Raw genomic sequence first — 21,931 nt, forward strand, 5'->3', positions numbered from 1 at the left:
TATAATATTACAAAATATAAACAAAAGTACAAAGATAAAGTTAAAAAATATTAAACATTAAAGTTGCAAAAAGAGGACGTGACCTCCCGCGCTCGTGGGCCGGCCCAGATCGCTCGCGCCTTCAGCGAGTCCGAAGCCAGACTCGCTGAAGGCGAGATTTAGGAGCGCCCGAGATTTGCTGGTAACCGACGTGCCCATACAACTGGGACCTTTCTATTTGGCGACCTGCACGCCAGGCAATGTGCGAATGCGCAGGGGTGGGGAGTCTGGCGACATCAAATGGGCTGGCTTCTCCCTCTCGTATTTTGCCTCTCGTTTGTAAGTTTCCATGTTGTTGAATAAAAAGAAAAATTTCAATAAAAAGTTAGAGAACTTGAATTTTTTTTCAAGAAATCAAAAAATGTTCGTGGACTTAAAAAATGTTCGCATATTCAAAAAAAGTTTCATGTTTTCGAAAAATAATTGCGTATTCAAAAAATGTTCATCAATTTGAATAAAAATCACGAATAAAAATAATTTTCACGAATTTTTTAGAAAATTTTCAGAAAACCAAAAAATGGTCGCGAAGTTCAAAAATTGTTCCCAATTTTCAAAAAACACTTCATATGTTCAAAAAATGTTCGCTTATTCAAAACAATTCATCAATTCAAATATGTTCATGCATTTGAAAAAAAATGTTCACCAAATAAAATTGTTTGTGAATTTCAAACAACTGTTCCCAAATTTTCAAAAAAAAAATGTTGGCCGATTCAAGAAATGTTGACAAGTTTAAAACAATGTTCACAAGTTCAAAAAATGTTTACAATTTTTTTTAAAATTTCATGAATTAGAAAAAATGTTCACGAATGTATAAAATGTTCGTGAATTTGGAAAAAATGTACATGATTTCAGAAAAAATGCAAATTTGAAAATAAAATGCTCAAAAGGTGCGAGCACATTCGACATGAAATCTTCAGCAATGAAACTAATCGACTTGAAGAAGATGATCGCCCCCGGGATCAGCTCGGTGCCGGAAGTCGATGAAGAAGGAAAGGCCATCTACGCCATTGATCGATAGATGCGCAGCTCCATAGTTGGCGCCAACTGTCGTGTACTCGTGTTGCCAAATCTCACAGCAAGTGGGGGGGTATGAATGGGGCTTATTCTACCGAGATGCCAATGGGTGACATAGGATCGTATACAGGTTCAGGTCCCTCATTTGGTGGAGGTAAAAGCCCTAGTCCTGCCTTTCTAGGAGTTGTTCTTGCATATGAGTTTGACATTTCAGATGTTCCGAACACTCACCTTAGAATCCCTGACAGGCTTATATAGATTCCACCATGCAGTAGGGTCCATTGGCTGGTCATAAGTGCTACTAAATGACATATTGAATACCGACAGTTTCATGTCCATTATGAGTGAAACGGACGCCTTAGGAAGTTTTAAGGAAGCGGCTGGTAATGATTGACATTTGTTGTATAGTGAAGCCCCATGCGTAACTCCTCTCTGAATGCTCCGGGGCGTTGGACTGCTATGAAATCCGACTGGTTACATCATGAATGATAAAGCTACCGATTGATGGGCAAACCGACTAACGGGCAAACCGAGTGATGAAGATCCCCCGACTGGTGTCCACTCTGACTAGGCCGCCACCACCTTCTGCTGGTGTTTATTTGGTGCTTTCCGTTCATGGGCCTAGGCATGCATGGACCTCTTAGCTAGGCCTTATGTCATCGTGGTTCTACCCGGTGGGGAATTCCCTCGACAGTGATCATGAGGACTATTATGGCAAGGATAATCCCAAGTCGATCGTTCTGGATGGTTTGTATGTGTGGGCTTAGATCTACGGTGTTAGACGTTTATCGCCATGAGTCGGGGTTGACCATCTAACACACATGCGATTGAGAAGGTGCACGAGGTGTAGCTCTGGCTGAATCTCTATTATGAGGGAGACAATGTGAGGGCGTGTGCTCATGGTCTTATGACAAAACCCTTGACATGATTCGCGCCTCTGGTAATTGAAGGAGAAGGAAGACAAATGCTAATTGTGAAATATGAGAAGATTCCTTTTTTATTGTCAAGCCTGTGCACTAATGGGGCATGGCCACGAGGAGTGCGGTGATGGGGTGTCAAAGGTGAAAGATAAAAGTGGGGAAGATGGCCGGTGTTGCAGCACATAAATGTGGCTTATGTAGCTCCTATAGGTGGCGTGATTGCTTCTTGGGGAGACCGGGGACATGGATACAACAACACTGTTAGAGAAGGACATGCACCACAAAAGAGATCCTCCAGTGACGCATTTTCTGAGAATGAGGACAATGACAACACTGCATCTAACCCCCTTAAACCAGATGGAGAGAGGAGTACAATTGGGCAAGGAAAGGGAGTGCAACATGCAAGAACCTTGATTTGACCCTAGTTGCAGCAGTTGGAAATGACGGAGAAAGGGTGGATCCTAGTAATATTCCGCTGCCACCTATAGAGTGCATATCACAGAGGGATTTGAAGAGACCGAAAAAGAACCAGCCATCAAACAAGAATGATCGTCTGGCTTTTATCGGTGGCCTCCCTTGAGAATCACTGCCGAAATTAGTGAGTCTTCTAGCATGGAACTATCATAGTGCGGGCAACATCGCTATAGCCCGAGTGCTTTGTGAATCACGAGGAAAATTGTCCTGAAGGTGTTAGGAATTGTTAAGAATCAAATAAGTAAGGATAGAATGGAAGCTATCATTAGGTTATGATTGTAGTTTTGTTGTTGGCATGTCCGGTAGGAGTGGAGGCCTTGGTTTGTTCTGGAACAAGGAAATGAAAGTAGAGGTTTCAAATTATTCACAATACCATATTGATGCTAAGATGGAGGGGTTGGGCCCTAATGTGTGGCGGGTGACTTTGATTTATGGTGAAGCTCAAGCAGCAGAACGACACAAAATATAGTAGTAATTATTCCCTATAAAATGCACAATAAATTTTGGAATCAGATAGAGAGAAAAGAAATCTCGTCCATTAAATGTGCAGAATATATATTACACAAATACCAATAAAGATGAAAAACAATGCAAAATTGGGACGAGATGAGTGTGTTATATAACGGGCGAGAGGTAAAGGTAAACATATCCACAAAACCGTTAGGATGATTACAACTTCTGCATAGAACATCACATATAGGCGTCGGTGTCAAAACCGGCCGATCTCGGGTAGGGGGTCCCGAACTGTGCGTCTGAGGATCGAAGATAACAGGAGACAAAGGGGACATGATGTTTACCCAGGTTCGGGCCCTCTTAATGGAGGTAATACCTACTTCCTGCTTGATTGACTTTGATGAGTATAGGTTTTACAAGAGTCGATCTACCTCGAGATCGTAATGGCTAAACCCTATCTGTCTAGCCTATGCAAATTCTGATAGCCTCTACGGACTAAACCCTCCGGTTTATATAGACACCGGAGGGGCCTAGGGTTGTACAGAGTCGGTTTACAAAGGAAGGAATCATGACACACACTCCTCCTCCGTGCATTATATTTGTTGCATTGTCCCATATGAAACTGCCCACTATGATCCCGGCACCATGACACAGACTCCTTCACCGTGCATGTATCTCCACCAGTATTCATCTTTAGCCATCCTTGATTAAATACCTTCCAACCATGTCGATGTACCGGACACGCACCCCTAGGCACTAATGCACGGGAATGTCCAGACTCTCATTGAGCTCCATAGACCGTTGCAGCGACCTCCTTGGAAGTGTATTTATCACGGTTCGTCCCGCATCACGGAGATAATGATAGCAACTTGCTCTTTCTTCATCAAATGATTATCCAAGATGTCCCTCGACCATGTCAGAGGGTGTAAACAAGGCAGCTTTACATCGGGGAAAACTTACGCCGCCTGCTAAAATAATAATGCATGCTCACATTGTACCGGAGCATGGTATATCTGACTCCTCATCACATGAGACACACCGCATCATCTCTAATGTGTCTTCGCCGCATCTTCCCGCATGCCGGCACAAACTTCATAAAGAACCCGCCACCAAAACGCCGAACTTCAGATGAACACGCAACCTCCACATCGTCTTCCAAAATTTCTCCCCGTGTGTTGAGCTGCTCGGCATCGTACACCGCTTTTTGTTTGAGGTCTCCATCTAAACTAAATTTTATGAACATACGCGCATAATTCATGGTAACAATTTGACACATCAAACATTCCAATTCCGATTGTATTTTTGGTTGGGCAAGATAAGAAAAGGTTTCTCTACGTGGCCGGAGCAATCCGGACCGTCGCCGTTCAGGACGGACGGCCGGATCCGGCATCCGAGTCGTCATCGTCCCCAACCGGGGATACTATTGCAGTACAAGTACTACTCCCCTCCTCCCTTCCACCCAAAATCCTCCTCGCGTCACGCGTGAACCCAGCCGGATCCCCAAACCTCCTTCCGGCCCGACGCCGGCGCCGACGGGGGACCCCCTCCGCCTCTCACGCGCGTCGCCGCCGCCGCCGTCGCCGTCCCGTCTCCCTCGCCGGGGCATCGCGTTCCACCCCGCCGGCGACTAGGTATGAATCCGGCGATTCCGTTTGCTGTATCCCGCTAGGGGACCTGCCCACGACCTGCGGGCGTGCCGCCGCGCACCCGGCGCACCGTCTAGATCGGGGGCACGCGCGTGCTGCGGGTTTTCCTCTCCCCTGCCGCCTGTGGAGGAATTCGTTGAGTTCCAAGCTTTAATCTTTCCGGATCCGGCGAGCAGTCCGTCCCCTAGGATTTAGCAGATCTGGTTGGTACCGAGGGAGGAAGTGAGAGGTGGCGCGGCAGTGCAGGAAACTGTAGTTTACTTTGTTTCTAGACATCGATTCTCTTAGTTAAATCCCTCTAGGGGACCTTGACAGCTTCTGAGGCGTGCCGCCGCATACCATCTAGTCTAGATCTGTCCCTGTACTCATAGGCGTTGGCTTACATTTTTGCTCCGGCAGGAACACGGCACTCTGAAGCTCCTGAGCTAACGTAGGAGGGACAAAACCATCCAGCTGAAGAATGAAAACACATGAGCGTGCTGCCAACTTGGCTCTTGCTGGTACGCTTCTTCAGAATTCACGCTTTGGCGGTGGCCGTTACCTATCGTTTGTCCGACCTGATAGGATGTCTGCCTGACTCGTGGTCCTAATGCGTGTTTCGGCATGTGCAGGTTTGAGCTTGGCACCGCTCGTGATCAATGTGAACCCAAATTTGAATGTGATACTGACAGCATGTCTTACTGTCTATGTGGGCTGTTACCGTTCCGTCAAGTCAACTCCACCCGCTGTGAGTGCAACATGTTCCCCTGTCTAATCTTTTCTGTGTTAACGTATCTCCTGATTGGTCACTACGGCGATAGGTTAACATGAATTTTTTGTGTATCGCTCTGTCCAACTCAACCTCTTCGTTTCTTCTTGTGCAGGAGACGATGTCCAAAGAGCATGCTATGCGGTTCCCGTTGGTGGGGAGTGCTATGCTTCTGTCGCTATTCCTTCTGTTCAAGTTTCTCTCCAAGGACCTGGTCAACACTGTTCTCACTGCCTACTTTTTCATTCTTGGCATTGCCGCTCTCTGGTAATTCCAACTGTTCTTTGAAGAGTTTTTCCACAGATGTAAATACTTCAAAGTGCGAACACAAACTTGAGATTATATGTGTCCCCTATTTTCTGATGCAGTGCGACGTTGCTTCCTACCGTCAAACGTTTTCTTCCAGAAGGATGGAACGATAATGCCATTGTCTGGCGTGCTCCATATTTCCACTGTATGATTCCCACCTTCATTTTGATGCTTCTCACTTTGCTCTACATCTTGTAGCTCATGTCAAATAAACACACATAATTTCTGTTACTAGTCCATACTGTCTTGAGCCACTGTTTTGTTGCATCTCTAGTAACTCCAACTTGCCATGTACTTTATAATAGTAATGTGCTAACCAAGAGTCCATATGTTACTTATCGAGTACCCTAACTAAATAAGACTTGAAGAAAATTCAGCAGTGATGCTTTCCTTTTCTGGCAACATGATAGTTTTCATTTCCTCCATGGGACCATGTGTTGAATTTTGCACAAAGAATAAAGATAAATCAAAGAGTGAAATTATAGAAGATCCTGTTGCCTATAAACAATTAAATGGCATGTACACACACTTTTTTGTGACAATGTTTTGTTTGATATGGGTCTCATTGTTTGCTAGATTTGCAATGCTTTTGCTGCGGCTGATCACTCTTCTTGAGTTTGTTATTAGCCTCAGCCTTGTTGACAATCACAAAATGATTGCGACTTCTTGATCATTTTAGAATTTTCCATGCTATCCCCCTTTACAAGCTTGAGTCTTGATGGTGATTTAAGCTCATTAACTTCATATTTCAGCACTGTCGGTGGAGTTTACCAAGTCTCAAGTTGTCGCTTCAGTCCCTGGATTTTTCTTTTGCGTATGGTATGCCATGAAGAAGCATTGGCTAGCAAACAATGTTTTGGGACTTGCTTTCTGCATTCAGGTTTGCCCTTACTGCTACTTCTGAGTTTTCCTCCCTGCTTATTACTTGCTCAAAACTTTAATATGTCAGTTTTAATCTTGCAGGGAATTGAGATGTTATCACTAGGATCATTCAAAACCGGTGGTATTCTCTTGGTATGGATTCACTCAAAGTTTGTAACGAACTGAAACTTAATATCACTATTTTCTAGTGGTGTACTTGTAAACACCTTTCATTATTTCAGCCACCCACATGTCTTCCTCCTTTTCACCTCTCTGCTTTCATAATCCTCACTTTGAAGCATGACGTGCATGTACCATAAATACAATTTGAAGAAAGTAGCATGTCATGTAGGTACTGTAAATGCAATTAGAAGTGTCTGATATCTTATAACTTTTGGTTGCCTTTCTTTTGGGTATGAAAAGAGCAGTGTTATGTAGTGCTTTATCACTTTATTAATGTCTGTAGTTTTCATTTTTCTGGGAATCCAGTGTTATGTAGTGCTTTATGACTATTAATGATCTGAATTTTTCATCTCTAGTGATTGTTCATATCATGGTATTGCATATACCTTTTCTTTTAATATAATTAATATTGTTTCTAGCAGCTCACCATATGCATGGTAGATAATGCTTTTGTCCTTGTTTTTATGATTTATTTGTAATATTATAGAATCTAGTATCAATCCTGCACTACTTTTACTGTGATGGTATTATAAATGATCCTTCTCTGTTTTTACTCGGTACTTCAGCAAATTGGTTCTGATTGGTTGTATCGTGTTGGCAAGTTCATGATTGCATTTTCACTACATCGTCTGTATTGTACTCATCCTCTGGCAATTAGGATTGAACTGTGATCTTACTATCTCGTGAATTGGATAATTTGGAACTATGACTTGTTTACTACTAGCTCTACAACTTTTGAAATTCTTGTTGGTGCATGGCTTATAAAAATGTCTGTCCTAGTCAGTCTCTGCTGTAGTTTCACATATCGTCACTGAGCCCTTCCTTTTATTATTTCTTAATATTGTTTTGTGAAAATGGCTGCTCAATTCCTTTTATAATTTCAGGCTGGACTTTTTGTGTATGACATTTTCTGGGTTTTCTTCACTCCAGTTATGGTCAGTGTTGCCAAATCATTTGATGCTCCAATAAAGGTTAGTGTTTTGTTTGGGTGAATTCACATTATTGTCAACGTCATTTTGTTCCATGATGAGTATTTCAATTTATCCATCTGTTCCTCTCCTTTTGTAGCTTCTATTTCCCACCGCGGATGCCGCACGCCCGTTCTCTATGCTTGGTCTTGGTGATATTGTTATACCTGGTTAGTGATAAAAGCCTTGGCTAGTTTTCTCTCATATTCTAGTGATATTTGCAGCGATACTGGATTTCTTTTCTGATTTTCGAATTAATAGTACTAGCACAACTCTAATCTGACTAATGATCTATGGTGAGCTGCTAGTCTAGCTGCCATTACAACTGGATTGCTGTTGATATAAGGGGACTTGGCTGCGGAAAGAAACCTGTAGTTGCTTGTTTATTTAATGTAGTCAGATATCGTTGACTTACTAGATTTGGGTGGGAGATTCTATGTTTTTTTCGCTATCTCATTGCATGGACTCTTGGGCCATTACTAATAAAACAAATATATGCTCCAGTCCAGATATCAGGATTGTAGGTATCCAGTAGCTTCAGAAAGTAGTTATGATTTCGATAACTTCCAGCACAAAATGTATTTTCCAGTCTGAGTTCTGCTGTCCATAAGGAGACATAAAAAATTAGCTTGGAACTACGATGAATGCTTGGTTTTTGTAGATCACAGGAACTAAATTGAATCAAAAGTTTTACATTGATTGCCTGGCAAACAATGCATCCTCATTTCCTAAGGATGAGCTTGGTTGGTGAAAATATTATGTTGTAATGATGCATTAGTCATTCGTGCTGTCTTCTGTGTTAACTGTTTAGTATATAACCAAAATTAGAGCCTGTTGAAAAGAAGTTCTGCCCCATTCAATATTGGAAAACATGCATAGCTCCCATGTTTCCACAAGCACTCTCTTATAACATACAATTATATTTGTTATTATGATTCCAGGTATATTTGTTGCACTTGCACTCCGTTTCGATGTCTCAAGAAACATTAAGAACCGTTACTTCAATAGTGCATTTTTGGGATACACTGCGGGCATGACAGTAACAATCGTTGTGATGAACTGGTTTCAAGCTGCACAGGTTAGTTCTGTTACATTTCTGGTCATCTCGTTGCTCGTGATGTCTGTCCATCTCTGAAATATTAACACCTGTTTCTTTCCCCGTTTTTTACAGCCTGCTCTGCTATACATCGTTCCTGGCGTGACTGGTTTTGTGGCAGTTCACTCTTTGTGGAATGGTGAAGTAAAGCCGGTAAGACCTCTGACCAGCTTCCAACCTCGTCTTGGGTAAATTCACCTCAAGAAAAGACGTAATTCTGCAGAACTGTACCTTTTCAACTCTGCAAGACTCTAAAGGATTCTTGTACACTAGTACCAGTTGTTTCGTCCTTCGCTGTGCTTAAGACATTGCCATGTTACTTTTCTTTTCCATCTCTTATTGTATCGTACCTATAAATCGCTTGCTGTAAAAAATGCAAGCCTCATTTCTGACTATTGTACATTGCAGCTACTGGAGTTCACCGAGACGCAGCCCGAGGAGGAGGGAGCCGCCGAGGAAGAAGATGAAGATTCCAGTCAGAGCAAAAAGGTGGACTAGCGCTCGCTCGGGTCGGGTCTTTTTAATTAATTAGGAGAGGAGAACCAAACCAAAGCAGGATTTCAAATAGGCTGTATGATCTCGAGAATCGAAAAATGATTCACATGATAGAACTCTTTTTGTTTCGAAAGGTCATTAACTATTTGTTTTGGTGAGTGGTAGATGATGGACGAAAAGGGAACATATATATGCTAAAAGACTTGCAACATAATCCAATCTGTGACATGACTATATATACCTGCTGCCGCCCAACTTTTGCCCCTTGGTTCATAAGTACCAGAAGTTGACTCAGTTCATGATGGCTGTTGTATCCCAAAATTGGCCAACATGTATTTTTCTTTTTTTCTTGTTTTGTTTTTTGCAGCAGATCGAACTTGTCTACTTTCTCATCGCACCATCTCTCGTATGCAAATGAAAGATATACTATCTCATCTTTGTTCATTCTACTATTGGCCAGCGCATCAATTGCTCTATCATTGTATATGCATGCTACCCCACTTTGTAAAACCTTTACTAACAACAGGTCATGATCCTTTAGGGCATCTCTAAACCTAGCCCTGTCCTGAAGACCTCCTTTTTTTTTGTTGTTGAGAAAATTCACAACACCTCCTATACCGGGCGCCACCTTTGGAATTGCCGATTCCCAAACCTGGCCTTGTCCCTCACAGGTGGTTTCGGCTCCTCTGTTTTGTTCCTTATATTCTTGTATAATGTACGTGCAATGATGTATGTTTGGGATGGTTGGTTTTTGAGCCGATTATTTTGTTTGTTTTCCAGAAAAATATTGTGTAGCACATTTTTAGAAAAAATATTGATTAGTTTATAAATGTAAATTTACATAGTGGAGAATGAAATATTGGGTATGTTTCTTTACATAAAATAATGTTTGTTGCATATTTGAAAAACCTCCAACGCTTATTAAGAAGGCTCATGAATTTAAAAAAATTCTTGTGAGTTAAAAAATGATCACAAATGTAAATATTTTTCCAAAATTTTAAAATATTCATGAATTCTCAAGATATTTCATGCAATTTTTTATTTAAATGTTGACCAATCTTTTAAAAAATGTTCATGAATTATTTAAAGTTTCATTAATATTTGGAAGTTTATAAATTTTCAAAATTTTATGAATTTAGAAAATAATAAAGAAAAAGACTAATAAAATGAAAAGCAGCAAAAAGAACTACATAAACTACTCGGAAAAAAGGAAACTGGTGCCACCAGGTGACGGAAAAAATGACCTCGAGACGCAACTATTTCACAAAGTGAACCGTGGGCGAAACAAATTCACACACCTAACTCTTTTGTGTAGCGCCCGACTGACAGGCGCTACACTCCTGACCAGCGTGGCACCCCGGGGCCAAGCTCGGCCCCACCCTTGGTGTGCAGTGCCTAGCTGACATGTGCTATCCTGCCATGTGCAGCGCCTAGACGACATGCACTTTGCTTGAACATAGTGACGTACTTAAGCATAACTCGAACATGTTAACATACTTCTTATGATGTTTATCCCAATCCTTATCTTTCGTTGTTTTTTTCTATCCAATCTGTGTGTTAAAAAGCTCAATATTAGCACTATCGAAAAGGACATCACGATGCTAAGTGTTCACGGTTCATGCTCGCTTACCTGTGAAGTTGGTGGTCCGTGTCCTCCTACTCCGGCGGGTGACCCTGAAACAACCCAAACTGCCGGTAGACACGATGTGGCAGATGAAACTCAACCGGCCAAATTGCATATCAATGGGCACCGCATAAGCCAAAGATGCCTTTCCTACAGGCACTTCAGATTCAGCGTGACCGTGTGTGCTACACCAAATCTATCCCCGGCACCATATGGCTCCCATTCCACCTGCAACATAGCAGAACATGGCAACATTGATGTTGAGTTTTCATAGAGAGCATGAGAATGAGTGATGTAATGTCAATGTTTACCTGCTCAGCGGTAAGCGTATCCATCTGGTTGGTGTACTTCCTGTACATCAGGGTGGACGACACGAGCGGTCTTTCGGACCGGCTCGTGGCCCGCTCGGTCCTGGCCAGCTCGGGCCTAGCCCGCTCAAAAAATCAGTCGGTCCGAGCTCAAGAATCAGGCCCAACAAAGCTTCGGTCCGGTCCGGGCTTTAACCGAGCCGAACGAGCGGACCGAGAATCACAGCGGCGACGCCGCCGTCTTCCTCTCCCATCCCAGCGGCGAGCGCCGCTCGCGCACCACCACTCCACCGGCCACTCACCTGAGCTCTCCTCTCAATCCCTCCGAGTGCCTCGATTCCGCAGGACACATTTCGCTCATAAAAAACGCACACACGCACACACCTGTGCCGCAGCCGCCGTCGTCCAGTGCACAACCTCTCGCGGACGCAGCGACCGGCCTCCCCACGACCAACCACCATGTCCAGGAGCTCCGCGACCAGGAGATCTATGTCCCCACGGAATGAATCGGCCTGATTCGTTCCGAAGCCATCGCCATCTTCCTCCTTACCGAACTCCTGCCGCCGTCATTCATCGTTGATTATGTCACCGTTGTTGCTTCCGCGGCCTCCCCGACCACACCGTCGTGTTCTACGTGAATCACTGCACCTTCCCGTGCTGTTCCCCCTTCTGATTAGGGCTTAGAGCCTTCACTCCCCGACGCCATGGTCACCCTCTCGCCGCCGATGAGTGGTTGGCCGGTCCGCCGGTCCAGCCCGGGCTTTTGCCTCGCCGGTCCAGTCCCTGAAAAGAGGACCGCTGGCCTGCGCGGTCCGGTCCGGCCCAGACCGCCGGCGGCCGGTCCAAACAACGGCTCGGACCGGGACCGGACCGGCCCGGACCGTGTCCACCCTGACCTGTACATGATATTGACATCACTCGTCATCTCCGATACCACGTCCCACTTGTAAGCCAAAGTAGGGAGCCGTAGAGGGTTGTCCTGATCATCCCAAGGCTTGAACTATACCTCTTTCGGGCGTCCAACTGGCAGGCGCTCCCAACCCCATATCGAAAGTAGGAGCATACAACCACCAATGCAACCCTCTTTTGAGGACCTATGACAAGCATCGTCCAACTGCACGTAAAGGCAAACAAGGTTCAGTTAATGGCAAGATTGCATTGGTAATGTAGAAATAAACTACGAAAAATTGATTACCTGCCGGTACAAGTAGGCCAGTGCCACCAAACCCCAGCTAAATTTGTTGTCCAGGACAGCAACGCCTTGAGCCACATCCATTGAGCGGTCTTGCCAACGCCGTCAGCAAAGAGAGTCCCAGATAACATTATTAGCATCCTTAGGGCAATGCACAAAGTTTGCTACGATCCATGTGTAAGGAGCGCCGACAACGACTCTTTCTTTCTTGTCTCCATCGGATGGTGCCTTTGCAGGAGCCATACCAATAAGGGCCTCCATCTGCTGGCGCCACCCCTCATAATCGGTTCTCATACACAAAGGCTTCCCCTCGATAGGAAGTGCAAGGATCATGGAAACATTCTAAAGTGTCGTGGTCATCTCCCCGGTCCGGAGGTGGAACTGTGCGTCTCCAGCCTCCACCGATCCGTAAGTGCGGTGATTGCCACAACGTTCAGGTTTGGCGTCGACCGATTGACAAGCTGAATGAATGGGAGGAGTCCTATCATCTAGATGTACGGCGTGTACCGCTCATCGTACGACATGACACTCGACGAAGCCCCGTGAGACCGAATCTTCAGGGGTAAAAATTTCTGCAAACATACAGGTCAGAGTATTACGACATGTCTATTCGAAATAAACACAAATTAGAAACTACAAACTAGTATGCTTGTTACCATCTTCTTCTCCGACATCAAGTAGACCCGGTGTCCAACGTCATAGTAATCATCCAGAAGCCACACCATCCTACATATTTCAAGCAATAGACATATGTGAGCATTCTTTCATATGTGAGCACGGTTTCGGCTTATAACCAAATATGAGCAAACCAATAGGTACACTTGAGATGAATATAACCAAATATGAGCATTCTTTCATACAAATTCTTATGGAAGCATGATTTACAATAGGCACTAAAAGGAATTTAAATACTCATGTAGTACTCAGCAATGATACTCAACAATCATACAATAATCCAAATAATCATCTAATATATTTTCATCTCAACAATCATACATATGTGACATATGTGACTTTTTTTTTCATATATACGAAACAATTTCTGTGGAACCATGATTTACAATACAAATCAACAACACTAGGGTTCCACAATGATTACAAATCATCTACAATTCCTAAATCACACCACACTATTTCCATTTTTCATATAACTTTTGAATCCAAGCAAAACAAGGGTTCCACCAAAACTTGCACAAATCTGAAAACTGTGAATGATTTTTCAGATAGAAAGAGGGGGATCAGAGGAGATTACCTTTTAGTATGGATTGGGGAAGAAATCCACGAACAAAATCGTCAGATCTGAAGGATTTTGGAGAGGGGATTGAGAGGGGGAGACGAGAGAGCCGCCGCCGCCACTCTTTGTTTGGTCCTGCAACGAATGGGGGTGGGATGGGTGAGGGCCGGCCCGCTGCGGTTACTAAGTCATTATGCTGCGCCTTTGTGCTAGGCGCTGCACATGGAAGCATAGTGCCTGTCGGCTAGGCGATGCACATGGCAGGATAGCGCCTGTCAGCTAGGCGCTGCACACCAGGGGTAGGGCCGAGCTTGGCCCTAGGGTGCCACACTCGCCAGGAGTGTGGCCCTAGGGTGCCACACTCGGCACCAGCACAAAAAGAACCCCAACGAGGAGTTTAACAAGGAGATCATATTTATGCTCCACATTCATGCTCCCGGGCTAGCATTGTCATTCATGCTCCACATTCCACAAGGCAGACCGAATTTCGTCCAAGGTGAAAGGGTTGCTGCATTAGCAGCAGACAAGGCAGAACTCGAAGCAAGTCCCTGAAGATGGAAAGAGATGGAGTATCGAGAGGGGTTTCCGACCAGATTTTTAAAAAGTTCAAGGAGATTTTATTTTTTTTAAAAAAATTTCTAGGTGTGGGAGGTAAAGCTGGTGCCGTCAACTAACAGGGGTTTTTCTCGCAAAAAAAGAAAAAACTAATAGGGATTTGATCTACGTTCTTTATCATGTCAAGCATGCAAGTCTGCAACCATCTATTGTGAGAGAAGTGTTTCAATGACGATGCGTCCAAGCAAGGAACGGCATTTCTGGCGATTCCGCATCACCATGTATAAGCTATTTCCAATTACGTCGCCTTGGCCGTTTGTTATCTTTACTCATTTGTCATGTTGCTTGCAGCAGCCCCATCCTACTCCCAAGTCCCAGTTCTGGTGCCTTGGCCGCAGGGCTCACTTCCTCCCTGAAGCCATATCCTCCCTTCTCTACATACTGGACACATCACACACTTGAGCACGACGGATCTGCTGCAGTGAAGAATTCTCCGATCCTTCCTTCGCCGGCCAGTTCTTCAAGCATCCTTCGTGCGCATCATCCGATGGGAGTCGGACTGCAGGTACGTCAAGACCAGAGCACTTCTTATAACACATCAGATTAGTATTTTAGACCGTTGAGGGTTCGTTTACGTGATTCATCAGGAAAGATATGATAAAACTAGACCGGATTTCTGGTAGTACGTTGACACGAACTATGTTTCAGTGATTTCTTTTCTTTTTTGAGAACCACACACACGAACTATGTTGTGGTAGTGGAACATTCAGAGAGCATTCTCTGTCTTACATTATCACCATGCACATCAGCTACTCGCTTGTGATCACCAGAGCTCCTAGCAGTCGCTGCGATCTCATGCGCCAGCTTATTCTCCAGTCTGCTCACTGCCCTCATCTCCGACTTCTGAAAACCTGACAGTAACTTTTTTATATCTGCCGTTACTGCGAAGTTTGTAGGCAGAGGTCTCTTCTTCTAACTGCAGTGCAGTCTACCTCCACGATTATTTGCCCGACATATAACTCAGATAGCTCTGTTAGTCCCATCAGGACAGCCGAGACTTCTGCCTCTTCAGCCGACATGCATTTGTTCAAACGCCTACCGACAGAGACAAAGACATGCCCCTGATTTCTGCCGTTAATTTTTTTTTTTTGAGAACCACAGTCCCAATGGGAGGGGCAGACCAGCAGCTGTTCTCAGATTTTGATCTGGATTTTGGGCAGAGTTCATCCTGAATGATGGAACCATAGATGCCTAGGTCTGTTATCAGATTATTGGTTCTTGATGGAACCATAGGAAATTAACAATATGTTCTCAAACTAGATTCTAGCCATCACATATAAACTGCTAGTTCAACCTAATATATACATTAAATTCTCGAGTACGACGTACGGTAAAAACCTCCAAGTTCTTTTGTGGGTATAGAGCTTAATTTAGCTCAATCTTCTTAAATTTCGAATTTAACATGCTGCTTTCATATATATACAGGAAGATCTTCCTGACCATGAATTCGCCCGCCATGACACCGGCTTTAGCGCATGGCTGGACAATACCGAGCCGTCACAGCGCGTCCAGACCGGCGTGCGCGCAGCGGTGATCGCCGTGGTGGTGCTGATCGTCCTTGGGCTGTGTTGCTGCGGTTATAGGAGGTGGAGGGCGGCGGCCAGGAGGCGGCAGCTCGTCCACCCCGTGTCGGAGGGTGTGTTTGCCGCCGCTGTTCCTGCACCAGCTCCAGCCCCGGTTCCCGACCCGGCCGGCGACGCTTGATCAGCTACCTCGACGCTTTTCTACACATCATTACTATTATTACCACTGTGGTACGACCGGAAATCCAAATACTCAGTCTCCTGATATCTATACCGGCCGGTCATACTTGTTTGGATTTGCACCAGCTACTGTATTGCAGTTGCAGACCGTATATGCATTTACCTATTGATATGTGATCTGATCTGATCTGATGATGCCTAGCCATTTATCACTTCAAATTTGTTTAGTGGCACCGCAAATTTGGCATCTTTTTATAGAACACAGTCGTCACCACAGTAGTTAAAACACACGTCCAATCTCGTTTTCTGTCACATGAGTTCAGTTCCGAGTTCCGACAGAGGTTTTATTAGTTTACAGTAATCTGCATATGCACATATGGCAAGCATATCGACAACTGGAAAACGTGTTCTAAAAAGCATTCAGATAAGCAATCAAAGTGTGTAGCTTCTGAATCGATGAGGGGCACAACCGCACAAGCATTTTTGAGTTTCGATGCTGTGCGACTGAGTGATTTTACGTGTCCTGTTATTGTAAACAGGGTTTCCCCCTGCCGTATATATGTTCTGTACGAGTCAAGGTTTTGGATCCCAGATGAAAAACAATCTCGTGGGGCTTTAATAAGATTCGGGATCACACTGCAGTGCAAGTTCATTCATGGCCATTTCATTTGAGTGGTCCTTTGCATTACTTATCTGCCCCCATCCGAGATTATGTATGCCTTGCTTATCACAAGATTCGGATCACTCAGGACTTGGATCACTTCTAGAGTTCTAGTACAATCCCATACTCATTTGCGGTACCAACCTATGATTGCAACCACCAATCAAGTCAAACCAGTACACTTGACTGCAACTTCTGTAGAAAGTAATGAACTAGGAAATATTCCCTGAAACATCACTACCATATAACATAACAAGAGTTTCATAATGCATTATGCAAACCAGCTAACAGCGCAGTATAGATCCATTAGAAAGGAGATATAACTGAGGTTAAAAGAAAGCCACTAGTTTGAGAGCCCCCAAAGGCGTTGGAGTTGAACAATCCAGCAAGGAGCAGCCGTCATCGCTCATCTGTCCACATGAAACCATTAGTTAGTTACAGTACGATTTGGTGATTTACAGAGCAGCAAGAAACACATGGAACCCATGGGAATATAGCAGAAACCAACAATACCAAAAGGAATTAATATGATGTATTCTGAATTTGAAAAGGAGCGAGAGCCATGGAGAGTTGAGGGTGGAACCCAAAAATCCAAGAATCAGCTGGAACAGGGCAGAACCCCAAGACTATCAAGGAAAAGATGGAAATGAAGACAAAGTGACGGCAAAATGAAAGGTAACAAAAAAGCAGTGCCGCCACAGGGACAAAAAAGTTGTAGGACAAGCCTTGGGCAGGTTGTACTTGAATGATGAGGTAGTAGTCTTGGTCAGCACTGACTTGATCAAAGTAAACGCAGCGTCGAAGTAGTGGTCACAACAGTATGTCGCTGCAGAAGTCCGCTCTCCTTCAGTTTCAGCTCATGCCCACTGAGCAAGTTCCATGAGTACGCAACAAATTAATTCCAGTCTCCAGATGGTGTCTGATAAAGGCTGCACGATGCCAGCTGATGAAATTGAGCTCCAGAACACTCAAGTACAGTGGTTGTATCCATGGATTTAGAACCTGAATGACCTGGTTTATGGAGCAACAATTCTCTATCTGCAGTACATAATCCCATTCCGTTGTAATATAATGCATCCAAAGTAGAAGAGAGCTAGATGCCCCAAGACAATAATCCAGTGAAGTTCCTTAGAGTTCCTTCCTTATCAAGGTGGATGGCACTGAAAGGCAACTAGCTGTCATGCGAATGAGCAAGGCCAGACGAAATTAACTCCATGGAGACCCCCACGTGAGGTACATAAGTTCAGTCATGTTAACATTGGCACTACTGGCACTGACAGAAACATGAGGTGGCCAAGCAATTTCCCAATGGACTTCTTCACAGCAACGCACCTAAACAACAGCTAATTTCTCAAATACTGTACATGATACCATTAAGAAAGTCAGACAAGGTGTTACCTACAGGAGCTGCACCAAGTATCTTCCTTGGCAAGTGAGTAATAGTTAGATGAGCTCCACTTAACAAATCCATCCATGTTGTATTTATTGATCTCACCATTTGTCTTCACAGGCAAGGGAAACCGAGAATGAATTTTGTGTGCAGCTATGACTGCTTCAGCGATGAACATATCATTTGGGTTATCAATTGAAGACCCATGATGAAATTCCTTCACCAATGCATAGCTCGTACAAGCAAATGTCATGTCAAAGGAAATATTGCCAGAACCTATTATCAAGTCATTTGCAAAAGTGCCGGTTCGAAGAAATTTCATGACTGAACAAGTGACCAACATGTTCTTATGAAATTCAATAACCAGTTGCTCAAGATAAGGAATATCTTCAAAATGAAGACTGGTTGGCTACATACACTGAATACCAAGTCTGTGCAAATTAACTAACCACGGCGGCGGCCAAGGCGATCGCCGCTCATCTCCAATGACATGAAAGTTCCTGTCAACTATACACTGAATGCCTTGCGCAATACAGCCGCAACAACCTTGGTGATGCTGACGATGCCAATGACGCTGATGTCGAACACCCTGCTTATCATTGCCTGCTTTAGGTAGTAGATGAGTAGCATTCCCAGCAGTAAGAGTCAGTTGCAGAAAGTACTTGATGGTTGCTAAAATTTCAAACTGGGGGTCTGGGAGCCACGGTAGTATGGAAGAATTAATGAGAGAAATCCGCTTGCATCGAAATTGACAGGAATGCGTCCTCCATGAGCCGGGACGTCTCAGTGATCATCTGGGCCGCGAGATCAGGGCCGGCGTCCCTGGTGGTAGCAGACGAACTTGGTGTTGTAGCGTGCCTTGAGAAGCACCTGATCGAACAGGTGGTGTGCGCCCTGGAGCAGAACCCACCAATTCCTCGCTGGAAGCGGGCGCCTCGTTGTGGTGCTCCGCTGGGGCCAGAGCTTTAGCCCACTATGCATTTGGCGACGGCGTGTCGTCGAAGACCCCGTGCCCGATGCGGTTGGGGGAGGTAGTCGGCGTCGGGCGGGAGGACTGCGATCATGGACGGCGAGCGCGGTGGCCACTGCTTGCTACCTCACGTAATCACATACTCCGCAAAATACGCGGACCCGGAAAATTCCGGCGAGTATGTGGGCTCGACCCAATTTTTCGGTCAGAACAGAGCCCACATATTCACCCGGCCCGTAAAAAAAATTTGCCGCGGCCCGCAAACCGCATGCCCCGACCGCTATATCTACGGTTCCGCGGCTCGTTTGCGGGTCGAAACCCTATCCCCCGCCACCGCCGAGCCACGCGATTCCCCACCCCTTCCTCCACATTTCTCGCCGCCGGCGACCACCTCCCCGCCTCCGGCCGCCATGTGGGGCCGCATGTGGAGCTCCGGACGCGGCTCCGGCAGCAGATCCGGCGACAGAAGCGACCCGGTGCGCGAGCAGCGCGTCCGGTCGGACGGCGCGAGGAAGCGCGGAGCCCGGAAGTGGACCAACCGCGGCCTGTCACCGCCGGCGAGCTTCCGCGTCCTTCTCCTCCGCGGCGAGATCTTTGTAAGCCGGGAGCTCCTCCTCTTCCGGCGCGGGCCTTCTCCCCGTGAAGAGGGAGTGGTCGGAGGATGAGGAGGAGCCGAACGGGTTGAAATTCGTCCCCGTCAAGGAGGAGCCCGCTCCGCTCGGCAGCCGCGGAGTCGTCGGGCCGGAAGACTACGTTGCCGTTGCGGCCGCCATCGCCGAGCGGAGCGTGCGCGAGGAGGCGGAACACCGACGCCATGCCGAGGAGCTCGAAGACCTCCAGTGGCGGCAGGCGGTCGCCGCCAACCTCGCCGCCAAGGAGAAGGACGAGGAGTGGCGCCGCATCCGCGAGGAGCAGAGGGCGAAGTACATCGACCTCTGCAGCTCCGGCGAGGAGGATTGAGCGTCCTTCTCCTCCACGGCGTCGTCCATGGCCGCGACCTCGCCGCCGTCAGATCCCCACCCCTCTAGTACTAGTATTAACGTAGTATGTAGTATGAACTATGTTTGTAGTGTTTGATCATGTAAAGTCTATGTAGTATGTGATGAACTACTCGCGTCAACGAGGTGCAATTTCTTCCGCGAAACTGTTTTTTCAAATGCAGTTTTAGATACGGTTTCTATTCAGCCACGCTAGTTTTCGACCCGCAAACGAAATTTTCGTGAAACTGCAAACGCGTTTTGCGGGTCGAGTTTTTGCGGGGTGTGCTAGAATTGCTCTAAACCTGCCTAATATCTCAGATCTCTAATCCTTCCTACTAGCGTGCCCAGCCTATCCCTAATCCCTCCGATCTCTAATCCTTCCTAACTAGCGTGCCTGAAACCGGATTAAGTAGATCAGTGGGCTAAACACCAGTGGGAAGGTAATGCTACCAACTCACAATGACGGACAGGTCTTTGCCGATTTTGGTAGTGTGTTGACCACAAAAGTTAGGTTGATTATAGAAAAAATAAAAACCAAAAAATGAAACATAGAAAAAATAAAAATAAAAACGTGCGTACGCGTCAAATGCGTCGGCCAACTTTGTTTATAGTTGATGTTTTGGTAAGATTTGATTTGATTTGGATATGAGTAGAGGGCAAGAAAAGTTAGGATTTAGTTGAGATTTTCTTAAAATTTGATTTGAATGAGTTAATGCATGATGTTATTTTTGAAAATTACCGAATTGATTGAATTAATGCACACGTCAAATGGTCCGACCCTAATGGTTGCACTTAAGTGAAAGGTCCCTGTTAGACGATTCCGGACGTAATAATGGGCTGGTGGGAGTGAGGCGACTCTACCAACTCTCCCTTTAGAAGTTATAAAGATGTGTGATGTCGAAAAATAGTTGACATGTATATACATGGGATTCCTCCTTCTAGTGAACATCAGTTGCACACTAGCCTTTCGTCACCCATTTAGCTAAACTTGCGCATAAATGCTTGCAAGTCACGGTTAACATTTGGTTGTCTTGGGAGTAATTTTTTTTTGCCTACGGAAAAATACTGGCATGTACTTGAGATTCAGAATATGACCTAATAAAAGAACTGATATTTACGTAAGATTTCTTCTGCATTCTTGCAAATTTTAGTTGCAACTAGCACCTTAATACGTATGTAGCTTTATTTGTGCATATGTATTTGCAAACCTCAGTCAATTATCATGTTGCAAATTGTTTCTATGCATTGTCAATTTCCTTGATCACTCATTTCAGAAGTTTATCACATACTGTAATGTACTGCTCCTTGCATTCTACCAACACATGATTTATTTCAAAAGCTATTCGATTGGTACAAGAGAAAGAACTTCAAGGCACAATTTTTGTTAGTTTGGTTCATTTGATGATGCTTCAAATTCTTGATTACCCATAAATAAAATGTAATGAAGAATCATGTATAATGTTTAAGATCGTAAACATCAGAAGGCCGGATTGGGGTCTGCGAAGTTCCCTCTATCAAGCTGGTGTTGGTGGTGGTGATGTAAGGGAGCGGCGAGCATGACATGGCGGTAGCAGGTGCCTTCCCGTTCCCTGGTTTTGTTCTCTTTACCCATGCATTCTTCAAGATCCATTGATGTTATTCTATTCTTCAACATCTCTGTTTGTGTAGGTGGTTGAACTGTATGGCTTCCTCGTGCCGCATTTTCCTCATCAAACAGATCCTTGTCTCTTCTCTCCATGACTCTTATAATTATTACCCCCTCGTTCGCTTATAACCACTCTGTACTACTGTAACGCCCGGATAATCATGCTACAGTAATCTCACGTTAATGATGGCACGTCACCTCTGTCATTGTAATTAATCTCGGATTAAATCAAAGCCGTTTTAAATTTAAATCCTAAATAAGTCAAACGACAAAAGTTTTCAAATATTAAAATAAAAATGTTCGGGCTATGTCAAATATTGCTATGGTAATTATGGTGTAGAAGACACAATTTTATAAATTACTTAAATGCCCTAAATTAAATATAACAGAAAAGGAAAGAAAT

The 21,931-nt window shown here is 44.8% G+C and overlaps 2 protein-coding genes across 2 annotated transcripts in view; both read left to right on the forward strand.

The window, feature by feature from the left end:
* The first annotated feature begins 4,295 nt into the window (after window positions 1–4,295).
* On the forward strand, window positions 4,296–9,442 carry LOC123080732 (signal peptide peptidase 2). The gene is made up of 12 exons (XM_044503668.1): window positions 4,296–4,531; window positions 4,946–5,046; window positions 5,158–5,273; window positions 5,410–5,561; window positions 5,663–5,748; window positions 6,356–6,483; window positions 6,567–6,617; window positions 7,532–7,618; window positions 7,716–7,785; window positions 8,557–8,693; window positions 8,787–8,864; window positions 9,120–9,442. The coding sequence occupies exons 2-12, from the start codon at window positions 5,007–5,009 to the stop codon at window positions 9,207–9,209; spliced, it is 1,035 nt and encodes a 344-aa protein (XP_044359603.1). The 5' UTR covers window positions 4,296–4,531; window positions 4,946–5,006; the 3' UTR covers window positions 9,210–9,442.
* Window positions 9,443–19,325: 9,883 nt separating this feature from the next.
* The window catches only part of LOC123076594 (uncharacterized), a 43,339-nt gene continuing 40,733 nt past the window's right edge, over window positions 19,326–21,931 (forward strand). Inside the window, exons 1-3 of the mRNA XM_044498760.1 lie at window positions 19,326–19,499; window positions 19,549–19,826; window positions 21,552–21,562. Coding sequence (XP_044354695.1) covers window positions 19,326–19,499; window positions 19,549–19,826; window positions 21,552–21,562 — 463 coding nt within the window. The remainder of the gene's footprint in view (window positions 19,500–19,548; window positions 19,827–21,551; window positions 21,563–21,931) is intronic.

Source organism: Triticum aestivum, chromosome 3D, assembly GCF_018294505.1.
Source record: "Triticum aestivum cultivar Chinese Spring chromosome 3D, IWGSC CS RefSeq v2.1, whole genome shotgun sequence".
Taxonomy (NCBI): domain Eukaryota; kingdom Viridiplantae; phylum Streptophyta; class Magnoliopsida; order Poales; family Poaceae; genus Triticum; species Triticum aestivum.

What these genes read in the sequence shown, in the direction of transcription:
- LOC123080732 (XM_044503668.1), top strand. Translation starts at nt 5,007, where the DNA reads ATGAAAACACATGAGCGTGCTGCCAACTTGGCTCTTGCTG. An exon ending in GCGTGCTCCATATTTCCACT is followed by an intron (nt 5,749 to 6,355) that starts GTATGATTCCCA and finishes TTCATATTTCAG; the next exon opens with CACTGTCGGTGGAGTTTACC. An exon ending in TGGTGATATTGTTATACCTG is followed by an intron (nt 7,786 to 8,556) that starts GTTAGTGATAAA and finishes TTATGATTCCAG; the next exon opens with GTATATTTGTTGCACTTGCA.